Source organism: Hippoglossus stenolepis, chromosome 5 (genome assembly GCF_022539355.2).
Source record: "Hippoglossus stenolepis isolate QCI-W04-F060 chromosome 5, HSTE1.2, whole genome shotgun sequence".
NCBI classification, from domain to species: Eukaryota; Metazoa; Chordata; class Actinopteri; order Pleuronectiformes; family Pleuronectidae; genus Hippoglossus; species Hippoglossus stenolepis.
Window position 1 is genome coordinate 24197960 of NC_061487.1, and position 15092 is coordinate 24213051.

At 46.9% G+C, this 15092-nt stretch overlaps 1 protein-coding gene across 3 annotated transcripts in view; it reads left to right on the plus strand.

Moving 5' to 3' along the window:
• The window catches only part of ccnd2a (cyclin D2, a), a 146552-nt gene extending 132221 nt beyond the window's left edge, over positions 1 to 14331 (plus strand). For all 3 annotated transcript variants that reach the window (XM_035157618.2, XM_035157619.2, XM_035157617.2), the window contains 2 exons: positions 4145 to 4293; positions 9882 to 14331. In XM_035157618.2, the coding sequence (XP_035013509.1) occupies positions 4145 to 4293; positions 9882 to 10055 (323 nt within the window). In that variant the 3' untranslated portion in view covers positions 10056 to 14331. The remainder of the gene's footprint in view (positions 1 to 4144; positions 4294 to 9881) is intronic.
• The last annotated feature ends 761 nt before the right edge of the window (positions 14332 to 15092 follow it).

A 15092-nucleotide genomic window follows, 5' to 3' on the forward strand; every position in this document is an offset into this window, starting at 1 on the left:
GCAGCATATTACAGTAAATCGTATTTACTAAATGAGGGAGCAGTTTGTATAAACCCTGCTCTTCTCAACTTTCACACAGTTGGTGCCTGGAATCATATTCTCGTGCCCACTGCAGAAACACAGTTTATTTCACTGTTTGGTCGGTTATACAACCCAAAAAACCCAAGAGTTATATGTTGGATCACATGTTGAAATACACTTCATCCCCTGAATTTCATTTTTATTGCAGAACAATGAAGAAGTACACAGCTGTCATAAGAGATTTGCCTAATGTTAAAATTTGTCTGTTCAGTTTTTTTTTCCTCGTATCCCCCAAAGCTTTCCAAGTCATGCGCCCAAACTTCAGGAAGGGAACATGCCCATTTTTATGCAACAGTGACCACTCAGATGTTCAGAAGTGACTCATGCATTGAGGATGTTAAGTTTCACTGGTCCGGAGGCAGGAATGCTCCGCGTTGCTTCCTCTCCAAGCGGCTGCTGCTGCTGCGGAGAATCCCCTCCAGGCTCCGCTCGGCGTTCTGGAGACGAATGATTCATCTTCAGATGTGGTCAATGAAAAATTCTTTACTGGTGTTTGTTTACATAAAAGCCCCTTCATGTTCGATGAGTCAGAACACCGACAAATTGGCCACTTGCTCCAACAAATTATCATCCCTCACCATCATGTCCGGTTTGGCTGCATCGTCAACACACGGGGCTGGAAGACGCTTCCTGACAGTGTGCGCCCAAAACTGTGACACAGAGTGAATCATTGAGTGGCACGTCCTGAGTGTTCGCCCCCTCACCTCGCCGGTGTAATCAGCACCACACTCTTAAATACCGCGGCCAGCTGAGTCACTGCAGAAACATGAGGAGATAGCTTTCTTCTCAGGATGCGGCAGTTATCCAGCAGAAATCAAAACACCTTTTAAACTTACATGTTTAAGTTGGAGGTCACGGCAACCACAGACTAATATTTGTTATTTGAAAGTGAAGTAAATGTCGGCGGCGGCTTGAATGACGTGATGCTCAGCGTTATTCTTTCTGCTCAGCTCCGGATTGTCTAGATCTCATCAGCTACACATATAGACGATCAGAAAGAGTTTTGGGAATTTCAAGTTAGCAGACTGCAAAGTGAAGCCTCCTGCGTTCCTCCCTCGAACTTCTCCAAATCTGTATGCTCCTCGTCGCCGATGTTGCCAACGCCTCGAGGCTGCAGCTGTGACAGTGGAGACGATGGTGCAACACTGAAAAGAGTTGTCACAGGATGCTATAATTAAACTGGAATGCTGTTTTCTGGCAAATGACCTGAAATCAGTTCGAGCAGACTGCGTGACTCAGACTCTCCCATGTTTTGTTTCGCGCTCGTCGTCGCCTACAGAGCGACTCGTCTGGAACAAGACTGGAATGGAATATGACAGATAGCAGTTTTTGCGGCGTTAATATTTAACCGGTGATTTCTCGAGGAGCTACACTAGGTGGAACATCCAAAGACGTGTTTTGACTCCCCGGGCCGTGTATCATTAATGGTGGAACTTACTGTCATGCCAATCCCAAAATGATGTTTGTTTTTGGCCTTAACCAGTCAACAGGCCGCGGGTCCTCGTAATGCTGCTCCTTTAATAAACAAGGTCAATAAGGGCTACATGTATAGAATACAAGACCCTGATTTATAGCGCTGGAGCGAGAGGAGAGGGTGAAAAGGAGAGCTTTTTTCTTTCTTTTTTTGGCCGTTGTTCAACTTTCCAGCTTTAATTAATTTACAAGTTTAATGTGCATACTGTGCATAGCAGCCACCCAGGAGGAGTGGGCCATGTAGGGAAGCAGACTGTGTGACCAGAGGCCTGAGGATGAAGTTTCACGGGGTAGGAACACGGAGGAATGGAGACGAGGGGGCACCGGGAGGAGAAAGGGCCATTGAAGGGGGTGAGAGGCGTGCAGGCCAGGCCAGCCAGCCGCTGCTCACAGGGAGCTTTCCATCGCAGGCGTCCCCACTCAGCTACATACACTGTTTATCCTCAACATGAATACCAATGAGGGCCTCCTAAAATACGGCCATTCTTCCCCCCACATGCAGCAGCCACCAGGCCGGAGTGTCAGCCCGCATCGGCTGCACGCGCGCGTCCTTGTTCTGCTACAGACCTGTCTTGTCTTGAGTGCGAAAAATCAGCTTGCTGCCCACTGCCCGCCACTCAGCTCTCCCACAAACCTTCATCTATGCCGAGTGTGTGCGCGCATGTGTGTGTGTGTGTGTGTGTCTGCATCTTAAAGCATAGGAATTGGTTCATTGTCTCTCGCCGCTGTCCCTGAGGTGTCTGCCTCCCTGCCTGTCAGTCTGCACTCACTGCACACGTACAGTAAATCCGTGTATGCCTTTGTCCTTTTACCCCTCTATAGAAAGTTGTGCTCTTACAGCAGTGATGTAATGCCGGGGGGCTTTGTGCGCTCCTTCCTCTTGGCTCGAGGTAGCCTTTAATAAATCGCCCCTTGGCAGAGGCCCAGCAGCTAACACAGGGGTGTATAATAAGTTCATTTATTTGTCAACACTGAGCCCACAAGATGAGAAAGCGCCTGGCTGTGCATGTTAAAAAGGCAGTGAGGGGCTGCCTTTACAGCTATCAAAGGGCCCACCTCTTTGATTCCACATAAAAAAGAAGGAAGAAAAATCTCCTTCAGAGCCATTGCGTGCAGTTTGCTTTGCAATTGAATATGGCAATATGTTAATGTGCAGGCTGTTCCTTTGCCCCCACTGCCCGCTCCTCCAGTCCATAGGTGGCCCAGGAAGAGAGGCATGCTTGTGGGGTGGGTGGAGGGGTTGATGGGGGGGCAGGAGCGGAGGGTCACTGGAGGGCGACTCTTTTATTCTCCCAAAAAACCTCACAAGATTCCGGACACAGACTTAAGAGTGATGTGCAGCGGAGTTGTCTACACCCTCTCCCCTCGACCCGCCCACCACCTTCCCTTCTTATTCTCCTCGTTGCCCTGTCGCCACACCGGCCATCCCTCCCTCTTCATCTTCCCCCCACCCGCCGACCCTCGCGCGCAACCCCCACCCCGTCTCCGGCCACAGTCTTTTTGTCCGACCTGTCGCGCTGAATTGTTATCAGCGGAGAGGGGATGGATGCTGTGTCTCTCAATTGGGTGAAATGAGGTGATGACTCTGGACAATGGAGTCACACTCTTCTTCCTTCCCCTCTTGCAGGTCCGCCACTCTATTAATATGCTAAAAGATAGGAGGGCCGCCAATGCAAACCGCTGCCTGTTGTAGCAACAAAGAGCGGGGCATGTGTGCCATTCACTGCCCCCATCTGAGCAGGCCATGTGTTGTCCAAAGAGAAAGGTAGAAGTTGAGCAAGAAAGAGAGAAAGGAGTGTGTGTGTGTGTGTGTGTGTGTGTGTGTGTGTGTGTGTGTGTGTGTGTGTGTGTGTGTGTGTGTGTGTGTGTGTGTGTGTGTGTGTGTGTGTGTGTGTGTGTGTGTGTGTGTGTGTGTGTGTGTGTGTGTGTGTGTGTGTGTGTGAAAACCTCTCGCTCTCTCTCCCTGTCTGTGTGTCTCCCTCACTCTCCCCCTGTATGCCAGTTGCCTTGCCTTTTCGGGCTTCTGGCCCGTTCACAAGCTGTCTCATTTGCATTATGAATGACAGTGAGGGGAGCTAACAAGGTTATTGGTCTTTGAGACGCACGCCTGTGACCACACGTGGAAAAAGGACCTACAGCAGTGAGCATTGGCAGAGGCACTGAGCCTCTTTATTCCTCCCTTTCCAAGCGCTATGGGGCTTTTTTCAGCGAGCACACGATTTACTCAGGAGATGGAAGAAAAGGGGCCGGGCTGGGGAGAGGGGGACCGGGGTGGGGAGCGGGTGAGGGTGGTTGCTTTTCAGCTCCTTTACAAGCCAAGTGAACCCTCATTATCCAGGCCCCTGGTCATTAGTGAGCGCTGCGTTCAGGCCTGGTACAATAGAGGGATTATTTATTAGCTGACTGCTAGATTACCAAATCATATTGTCTCCGGGAGGGATGTATCTGTACCCTTTTGTGTGGAGCGCATGAATCGAAAGTGTAATTTAGAAACCGCACCAGGTGAATAACAACGAGAGATGCCTCTTTGTGTAAACTGCAAAAAAAATGCGCCCTCAACTCAACTGGTGTTTCTCTCCCTCTCTGACAGATTTCAGATTCGCCATGTACCCCCCCTCCATGATTGCTACAGGAAGTGTGGGGGCAGCGATCTGTGGCCTGCAGCTGGATTCAACTGACCAGTCACAGTGGGGCGACAGCCTGACAGACCTGCTGGCTAAAATCACAAACACAGAAGTGGTGAGTTTCATTTATAACACCTCAATCACATCCGGAGCTTGGTGAAACTAGATATTATTTTTCTAAAATTAAAATGTAACAACAAGCAGAATTCCAGTGTGGTCTTGTTAGTCATGGTTTTGCTGAGAGGTCGATGCTTTCAGCTGCTGCTCTGTTGGAAGCTCTACATCTCCTGTGAAATGCCACAATGAACTCATCTAATTACCACACACACACACACACACAACTTTGCAATCTATTAAAAAGCAAATGCTGCTTTGTCAACCTGCTTGTTGAGGGTGTGTGTTTGCAACAGACAGTCGTTGAGATGTTGAAATCTCACACTCAGATTTGGCTTCTTCTTCGTCTGGATCCGTCCTCCTCAATCTCATTTTAGAGGGGCTCTACTGCCCATATGTGTCATAAGAAGCTAAAAACAAAAAAAAATCCTCCCTCCTTAGAATATATGATCATCATGCTCCAGATGATTGCGTACATTTCTTTTCCTCTCCATCATTCCGCTCCCCTCTCACATAAAGAGTCCTATAAATTGAGCCGGGGTTGAGAGCATATACAGTGTATGCTCTATCACTGACAGGAATGCGGGCCAGGCCGTTGTGTGGCTGTCTCGGTGCAGTGAATGTTACGGTGGCTGGTGAGTTTGAGTCCAAACACAGGCAGGGCCCTCGGCTGGCTCTGAGGTGCCTGGCTTTCATCAGGCGGATGCAGGAGGGCTTCAGCTCGCTGCTGCAGGCGTGAGTAGGTGGGCAGAACTGCAGAGGGCGAGGAGAGCGACACTGGGACGTGATACGTGGAGTAACTGCGTCTCTGTGGGGCAGATTTGTTTTCTGTGCATTTGACCGGTCCTGGCAGTGGGCAGCCACAGAGCAGCGTCCAGGGACCAGCTCCAGCTCGGGGGCCAGCGCCTTGGCACGAGAAGTCCAAACACGATGAAAATGGCTTTTGGTTGGTAATAGCAGACTTAATATAAACACCAACATTTGTGTCCTTGTGTGCGCGCTGCACAGGGGGCAGCTCAAAGGCCGTGACACTGATCCCAAGCCTCAAGCCCCGGTATGTTAAACTCTGTCCCAAAAGGAGGCCAGGCAGGAGGAGGAGGAGGAGGAGGAGGAGGAAGAAAGTTGTTGAAGTGTGAAAAGGACACTGAGGGGGTGTCGTGCCTCCCTCAAGACAATCAGCCCTCTCTCATCTCCTCCTATGGTTCCTAATGCATCACTGCTGGAAAGCATGGCTCCCTCTGGTGCGAGCTGTGTGAAGTCTCGCCCAGCAGCTGAGGAAAAACAAATAGCTGGCCTCAGCAGCACAGGGCCTCAGTGTGTTTAGGCTGCGAGGTCGTAGACTTGAGGGAATTAAGTCGCTCTGTGTCTCTATGATCAACTCCTCACATTCCTGGATTCGGACAAGCCATGGCTCTCAGTAAACACAGGAGGCAAAGCACGGGGCAGCCCTCCTAATTCAACATATATGAAGGGCTTTAGTGCAAACTGCAGAGGAGGCAGCCAAGATACACGCAGAGTATCTTTTAGTTTATAAAGTTACTCACATCAGACTTGTGATATCACATAAAAGTCCTCAGGACAAAATGCCCAGAAGTTGTTGTGGCGTCTGTGTTATTTACACAGTTTGTCGTGGATTCAGCTTTCAGTTTTTTCACACACCCAAAAAAAAAAAAACTAAATGTTGATCATTGACCGTGTCGCGTTAACACCCGCCCCTCTTTTCCCACAAGCTGAACCACTTCATACGTCAATTCAACATCCAAGGGACACCTCAGCCTCCCGTTCGACGTCAGTCACCGGGGTGGCGGTGCAACGAGAGTAAACGTGTACACACATCGCTCTGTATTTGCGCTTTAGCGGTAGCCGGTAGAGTTGCTCCTCGTAGCGGGTCGACCAGAGAGCCAGGCAAAATATGAAGGAGAAGCCAGTTTCGCCAACCTCTGCAGCCGCTGCTGCCAACAGCATCATGCCCACCCCCCCCACAGCCCCCTGTTGGCATCTCTGGTATCCCAGAAGCTTTGGTTTTCCAGTTGAGCCGTGATCGGGCCACGTCACCATCTCGGACCCCTGTGTGTGGCTGGGGGGGGGGGATGTGTGTCTGATGAGCCGAGTCATAATGTGCATGTGACATTTGTGTTGACAGATCAGTTGTGATTCTCTGAATATCCCTTCAAACGGAAGCTGCAGTTAAACGCTGGAAAACTCGACAGACAGCAGGAAATTTAGATTCCTGCTAAATTTCAAGAAGGTCAAAGTGTTTTAATCCTGAATGAGTGAAACAGGAAATAGAGGTTAGAGAAATGTGTGGGTTTAAGGCCATCACTTCCTAGATCTTATCATTTTCGGCTTTTGCTCTTCTCTCATTCATGTTTTTTTTTTTCGGTCACGGCCACACACACTACAGCACATTTTACACGGCTTGTGCAAGGCAGGAATGTCACGCCTTCATTCCACAGTGTCGCTTTATGGTTTGAACACACAATGGGCTGTTCTACCTTTCTGCCGGAAGCGGAGGTATAGTCACGGAGCCGGATCGACAGGGAGGGAGACACCGGAAACACATTTTCCTTTTTTCTCCTTCCTCCGTTTTCATTTCTCTTTTTTAAATCACTGTGGTTTCCAGTGTGGCCCAACTATCGCTGAGCTGGTTTTGGTCAGGTTGCATTTGAAGACTTATTTTAAGCAGTAATGTGTTAGAGCCTTGCAACAAAGATGCATTTATTAGGGAAGATTATCTCAGATGACGCAGCCTGCAGGCTCCGCTGCTTGTGGTGTTCGGGCACGCAGGCTGAAGAAAGAGAAAGGTCACATTCTCTATTGTGACTCGTTGAAATTCAAGTCATGTGGTGACTCCTTATTTCCAGCGTTAGCCCCTAGAGTCCTTGAAATCGGTAGTGTATGTCGTCAGTGTGTGTGTGTGTGTGTGTGTGTGTGTGTGTGTGTGTGTGTGTGTGTGTGTGTGTGTGTGTGTGTGTGTGTGTGTGTGTGTGTGTGTGTGTGTGTGTGTGTGTGTGTGTGTGTGTGTGTGTGTGTGTGTGTGTGTTTCAGCTGTCTGACCACCAAGTCCTCCCAGAGTAGCTAACACTGTCTTCTGTGGTGCAGTCAGCAGTTTAAACACATTCCACGGCTTCACACATTTCTTCCTTTTTGGTTTTCTCCGTCTGCACGACTTCCCCCTACCGCCGGTGTCACAAAAGCCGCCCCGGGACAAGGAGCACATACGGCGTATTGTTGCAGTGTGATGTACGAGATGGGGTAGAGAGAGGCCTGTAACTACAAGGGAGGATCTGCCGCGGTCATGCGTCTTCCGGGGGCCGAGGCTGCAAAATAAGATGCTCCAGTAAAGCGCTACCTCCCATGGTCAACCAGTATGCGAGTACCTAGAGCTCCTCTGAACACTGGTGTTTCCAGTAGTCACACATTGAAGTCATTAAAGTTTCTTGAATAAAGCCCTTGGGGCTTGGCATGGGATCCGAACTGCCGCTCTACAGAGCAGCAGAGACGGGGGGAGAATGTCTTTTAAGCAGCATTCTTGTGGCAAGACACAGGCAGTTCCTTAACATGTTCTGCACTTTACTTAATTTTCTCACAGGAATTGGGATTTTATGACCAATGGGGTGCATGTTGGTGGGAAGATTTCATCTGTGTGTGTGTGTTTGAGAGAGAGTGTGTGTGCGCACAAGCCCTCGTTGGCGGCCAACCTCTGGAGGAGATTAAGGGACAGACGCTGGTCGGGTTTCCTCCACGTCAGACCCGTTGCTGGGGGAAACGTTCTCCCAGAGGCGCCCACCCCAGATCAGTCCAACCCCCCTCAACATCAAATCAGATTCGGATTGTGAACAAAAAAAAACTCCTTTTCTGCTCTAATCATCGGTAAACGCTGGAGAACTCCAAATAAAAATGATGTCAAGGCAGGGATTAGTTCATGCAGACTTGAGATATCAGCAGAAAAAATCATTTATCCTGAGTCATTTTAAGAGATTCCACTCCAGAGGAAATCTTCTAAAACGTTGGCAGCACAAAGCCCGTCTCCCCCTGTGATGTGTCCGGCTGTTTGACCTCTGACACCGCGACCTCTCGTCACTGAGCCGTGCTCCCGGCGAGCGGTTCTCATGCGAGCGAGCTCTCGGCTCCACTCCTCAGCTGCAGCAGGAGCTGTAACACAGACTCAAACTGTGGCCCATCAGGTTTAAATTAGCTGTGAATTTCTAAAGAATGTCTCCCCGCTCCACAAGTGGTACACTTTCACCCGTCCCTCCGGCCATGAGCGCTCTCAGTTGTGTTATGCGTGCATCTGCCCGTGTGCTGCCATATTCCACCACCAGAGAGCAGTGTTAACCCGGTGGGTCTGACAGGAATGTTCACATTAGTTTGTCGTCTGCTTTATCTTGAATGACATGTCGTCGCTGCTCCTCACCCCCGCGACAGTTTGACCTTTCTCTCCCGCGAAACAATCCATTCAGCGCTCCTCCGACTGAGCCCTCCTCCCCCTCCCCCGCGTCTCCCCCTCCTCCCCAGCGAGTGGCTCCCTCTCCCTTCGCTGCCCTGTCCCCTCTGTCAACCCTCCATCAGGGAAGGATATGAGGGCTCAGCGCTGGTGAGAGGCTCCCGTCCCAGGTGGATTCTCAGATTGCCGCCGCGGCCTTTGATGGTGAAAGGCGAGCCGGCCCGGTCTCAGATGGATCCCCTGCAGGCAGGCAGGCACACAGACTGGCTCTCGTTAAAAAAGCACCACCTTTGTGTTCCCACAGGAGGTGGATGTAATTAACATAGCTTTAGTACTACCTGTGTTTTCAGCCGCTCTGTTGTCAAGGCTACTTCTGTTTGGGTTTTGTGTGTGTTTGGGAACGGCAGAGTCGCAGGGTTAGGTGGTCGGTGGGATAAAGGAAGTCGTGGCCTGCGTGCACGCGCTTGTATGTGCGTGTGTGTGCACGTGAGAACTATAGGGTCGGTGTTTAGTGCACAGCCCTGCAGGACTGATGTAATGCTTGGGTCTGGTCCGTGTCTGTGTTCAGCTTTGGCAGAAGCCGGAGCTGCTAAAGAGTCTGTGGTCATTTAAAACCCCCGGCCTAAGATGCCCAGGGGCCCATCTGCTGCCCCACCAGGGGCCCCTGCTTCTCAGGCACTGACTACACTTTTCAGATTTCTCTTGTTAACTGTAATGATTTCTCCCTCGAGAACCTCGGTGCTATATCTTCTGATGTGGATTAAAGTGTCTTAATTAAATGCTGAGCAGATAAGAAAGTGTTTAGCGATGGAAAAAGTTCTTATGTGAGAATAAAAAGTTCTTAGATGAGAATATTTGCTTAGACCTGAGTGTTAAAATGTTTTTTATGTATGGATTTAAATCTTAAACTTTAAATTACATGAAAAATACTGTTCATGGGTCCCATTTTCTTTGAGAGACAGATAATTCTCACCATATGATCAGATAATATTTTTCCAAGTGTCAAACATTCCTAATCCACTGCTGTTCAGGAAAGTTTTGCTGGCTTGATTTGGAAGAGAGAGAAATTTCCTGCCTCTGTTGTAGCAGATTCATATTCTGATCTATATTCTGACGGCTCATTCTCCTTCTTGCTTTCGCAGGACGTCCTCAAAGAGTGTCAGGAGCAGATTGAGCGCGTGCTGGTGAGCAGCCTGCGCGAGGGCCGGCAGCAGCAGCAGCAGCAGCAGCAGACGCAGAGGGGCCCCAGCGGCAAAGGTCTGGACGAGCTGGATCAGTCCTCCACCCCAACAGACGTCCGTGATGTCAACTTGTGAACCACCAGAGGGCGTCGTCGCACAGGATTTCCAGAAACAAAAAAAGAAGCATCATGAAAAAAAAAAAAAACCCTCAATTTTCTTAAAAGCTGAAAAAAAAGAACAAAAGAACAAAAAATGTTAAAAACACAAGCCCTTTAAAAGAAAGAGAACAATGCTTGCTAGTTTTTTTTTTTGTAGATTTTTTTCTGTTCTTCAAGTCAAAAAGAAAAACAAAACGCCTGCCCACAAAAAAAAAATTGATTTTCTATGATGTTTAAAGCAACAAATTAGATTCAAGATGAAGCTCTGTGGTGCCTTGGATATACAGAAGGGAAGCCAATCATTTTTGCATTCTGCCTTTGATTGTATAGTATGATCTTTAAATTATACCTTAACCATAGCGTGATAAATGAGGCTGTTATGGTAGAAGTTGTGGAAACCATTAAGAAAAATTGCATACATGGGATCACAGCGGGGCTCAAGATTTCTCTCTCTCTCTCTCTCTCTCTCTCTCTCTCTCTCTCTCTCTGCGTTTAGTTTTATATGAGTATTATCACTATTACATTAGTGGCTGGTGTGAGGGAGGACACGTGTCCCAGCTCCTCGACCATCAGAAGGTCCACGTGTGTTTGTGTGTTGATGAGGACGAGACAGACGGAGGACGCTGTGAGAACATTATGCTAAAAGTCGGCGGGTCCCAATTCCAGGGAAGAGATGGGATGGTAATAATTATTAGTAGTATTTGTAATATTATTATTAATATTATTATTGGACATATTTTGGAACTGAGTAGTAGAGATCAATAAGCTCCTTTTTTCAGGCTGCTTGTGTGTGCGTCAGTTTGTAGGTGCAAGCGGCTGCGTGTTTGTATGCCAGTTTGCATGCATGCATGCCTGTGTGTGTGTGTGTGTGTGTGTGTCTACATGGTGGCGTGTGTGTGTATGTGTGTGTGTAAATGCTACATGTGATCCTGTATCTATATTAGCAGTGTGCATCCTACAGCGTGAGGCACTTAAGCAAAGTCAAGTCGTAGACTCACGGTTCCATGTTGAACGTCTGCGGAGCCCGAGGCTACACACACTTTGTCCATCAGTATAACAGGGCATCTATGCTATATCACTGCCTTCATGCATTAACGGTGCATCACGACTCATCGTTGCCCGACGGCGAGCTCGGCGAGCACGGACTATGAGTGAGAAAGAAAACGATTCAGCGAAGGGGCCTCCTGCTCAGAGCCCCTTCCGTTTTCCTGAGGCGTCTCCCCTCGGACTCACAGGTCACGTGAGGTGTTTGTTTTATTACTGCCATTCAGTTAATGACATATTACGGATACTTTGCTCTTTTTCGCGTTGTTACGATATGGTGTTTCCTTTTCCTCAGTCATGAAAGGCTGCTTTGAGTCCGGACAGAGGAGCGGAGACCTCTCGCATGTACAAAAAAAAAAAAACCCCAGGAGAGGGCGATGTCTTGAAAGCAAGTGATGCTTTTTTTCTAGAAAAAGGCCCGGAGGACGTTAGACTCCTCTGTGTCGATGAGCAGGGAGGGAACAGGGTGCGGCACGGAAAGGGTGAGAAGGACAGAGACGGTCACTGTGGAGCTGCACGCGGGTGCACGGCGCAGGAGGTCAGGACAGGGAGGACGTTAGAGGTGCAGCGGTGGACGGTGACAATAAAACTCTCTGTTTATTTTCGGGTTTAGCTTCTCGTGGACGATGTCTGCTCTGACACAGCCAAGTGAACGGACACGCTCAGAGATTCCATTCACACAGAAGTGAAACGAGGAACTGAGACACTGCCAGATCAAGCGAGGATTACCTTTTCTTGGGGGGGGGTTTAGAGGATGAAGAGATACTGTCGATGCATCTAGAGTCCCACACGGGGGTTGTTTTCAGCTCCCCTATTTGATTTCAATGGCAAAGCACTTTGAGAACATGCTCCCCAGGAGATGAGTAAAATGAAAATGTGTTGGGTGGTGACTGGAGGTGAATGGATGTTTTCTTTTGTTTTGTTTTTTTTCGTTTTATTTTCCTTGTTAGCCTTTTCTTTGGTTTACTTTGTAGGGCTGGTTTCCCAATCATCAGACATACCCCTGTCACGCAAGAGTCACATTCAAACGGCTTTCCACACGAGTTACGAGACGAGAGGACATTCCGATCATAAAACATTCCGACCCGAGGCCGAGCGCGAGTTGACGGGGGTGGGGGGATCGGATCTGACCGTCGCAGAGAGTTTGAACAAACACAAAATGCCAACATGAATCGCAAAATGCCGACACACACACACACACACACACAGACACACACACACACACAGACACACTCAGACACAGACACAGACACAGAGTTCACTGATCCATGGGTTCTGTTTGATTTCCTTTTTACTTTTGTCAAGAAATGAAAATATTTGTTTTTACTTGAATTTTTTCTTTTTTATTTATCTGTAACACAGCCACAGATAGTCACACGGGGGCGGCGATGAGCTACAGGAGCGGGTGGTTGTAACATCGAATATTTGCACATGTTCTTCAGAGGGCAATGAGGTTTGCATTTCCTTTTCAAGACGGAGCGGAGCCTTTGCTCTAAAAAAAAAACCCCACCTTAACTGATGTGTGTCGCAGTGGTTGGTCAGTTGTTGTTTTTGTTTTGTTTTTAACGGTGCTGGCTTTTGTGGTCGGGGCTGATCGTCTTGTCAGTGAACACGTCCGTCCCCTTGTGAGCTTTGCTGCTTCAAATCATTGGGGGGGTTCATCAGCCAGACAGACGTCAGCACGCAAAACAAGAGACAGGTTTTTTTTTTTTGGTTTTGTTTTATTTTGTCCTTTTTTGTTTTTTCGAACGGGACACACGGCTTTGCCACAGTAAGGTGTCTTTGACTTGATGCTTGAGTTCTGTTTCATGACGGTATGTGACTTTGCTGAGTATATGTTTGTCAGACTGAAGAAAAATGTGGGGATCTCATGTTTCAGCGATGTTTTTCAGTAAAACTGGGCAATTGAATGACACGTTTGCCAAAACATCCCGTGTATGAATATTTGATTTGAACCCCTTCATTTTTGCCTCTGTTTGTCTGATGTAAGCTCTCTCCCAAACTTAAATGGTTGTGATTTTTCTTTCCTGCAATTTATTGTTGCATGTGTTATATATTGAGACCACCTTTTACAATTTGTGTTTGATATATTTTATGGGGTGACCAGACCCGCAAAAGGGTTTTTCTAAGATTTTAGAGATACTGTATTCCAAAGTGAAGAGAGGACCGAGGAGGAGGTGTGAAGACATCAAGAAAAAAGTGTCAATATTTTTATTGAGTTGTTGTTGTCTTTTTGCGCTGCTAAAAGCTATGAATTTGTTTCATTTATACAAAAAAAAAATAACATTACCTAGTCGTGATGTGTCACTTGAGTGTGCTGCTATTTTATAAACATTTGTATTATAATATAATTATTTTACTGCTTAAGAGATACATTCAGAAAAAAACGAAGTAGATGGTGATAGAAGAACATGAAATGAGTACTCGACTGGAAATGTTCTTTGTACAGTTTGACAGTTTGCTTAGATAGCATGTCTCCTCTCCCCCTTTATTTTTTATCTATTTTGCTCTCCTTCTTCAGTCACATTCTGCATCAGTGGTATTTCCTATACCTCAGGATTACTGGACAAGATAGAAAATTCACAAATCCGTCACCTATACCTCTGCAGTTAGGGAAGCCTGGATCGGAGGAGAGAGAATACACATTATCACATTTGTGGATGAATCCCACTGTTTTAGTGGGAAAAAACGACTTGCTCAGTACGATGGGAAAACGGGAAACATGCAAGGCTTCCACTTGGACTCAACACCTATTGGAGGGGGGGGTGGGGGCACAACAAGGCAACTTTATCTTGGGGGTTTTAACACAGTTCGTTTGTTTCTGTTCATGCCGGTGCTACATCTGATTTGTTGTGTGCGAGAGGAGGGTGGAAAGAAAACAGCGTTCCTACGAAGGCCAAAGTGCAGTTCTTTGCTTTATACAACCACAATCACTCTGAATGTCAGTAAACATGGATTCCTTATGTGCAAGAGATGTGTTTTTTTTTTTGTGCGCGCACCATTGTAACCGCCACAAATTAATGGGTTGAGCTAAGTCTGTCGTGTCTAACCATAAATATTCTGATATCTGGAAGTTTGAATGGTGCAGATTTCCCCTCGAGTTGCCTCCCCTCCACAATAACTCATATCATGTACCTCAAATGTCTGTTGCACAACCTCTGGTCAATAAACGTCTGCTTTAAAGGGTGTGACACCACATCAGCTCACTATTTCCCACGCCTCTGTTCCTTGTCGGATGTGTGCTTACAATTGTTTGTTCGTGATCAATTGATAAGTGTGTGTGTGTGTGTGTGTGTGCTGTTAGCAAAAAGCTCAGGAAATACAGCTGTTGACCACTTTACAATCCCTGGTGTCTATACCAAGATACTGAAATATGATGGAGAACATGTGGACAAGTAAATCAATCTAATTAGATCTACTGCATATTACAATTCACTCTTTTAATTGGGGGGGGTATAAGATAAGATAAGTCCTTATCAGTCCCTACAGGGACATTTGAAGTGTTACAGCAGGAAAGTGTTTGAAAACAATAAGAAACCTCAGTAAAAAAAAGTAGTTAATATGGAAACATGCAATACAAACACAAGGAAATAGAAAAAATATGAATAATATATAGCCTACAGTGTAATAACAATACATGGTATTCTGAATAATGACTTAACAGGAAGGTCAGGAGTTATTTTAGTGATTTATTATGTATTTGGTTCTTCTCAAATCAATGACAACATGGACAAAGGCACAAATAGCCCACGGATTTATATATTTATTCAAATATAAATACATGTAAAACAACGTAACACAAATATACAGAAACACAGCATATAGATTAAAAGTAAAGAACTTTTATAAAAATATAAAGGGATCTGTGGCTGAAATGATTTATAGGAAATAAAAAACACATTAAAAACAATAACATGGTTCCAGGACATATGTAAAATCATATTCCCTTTCTTATACTTGTTCTAATTTC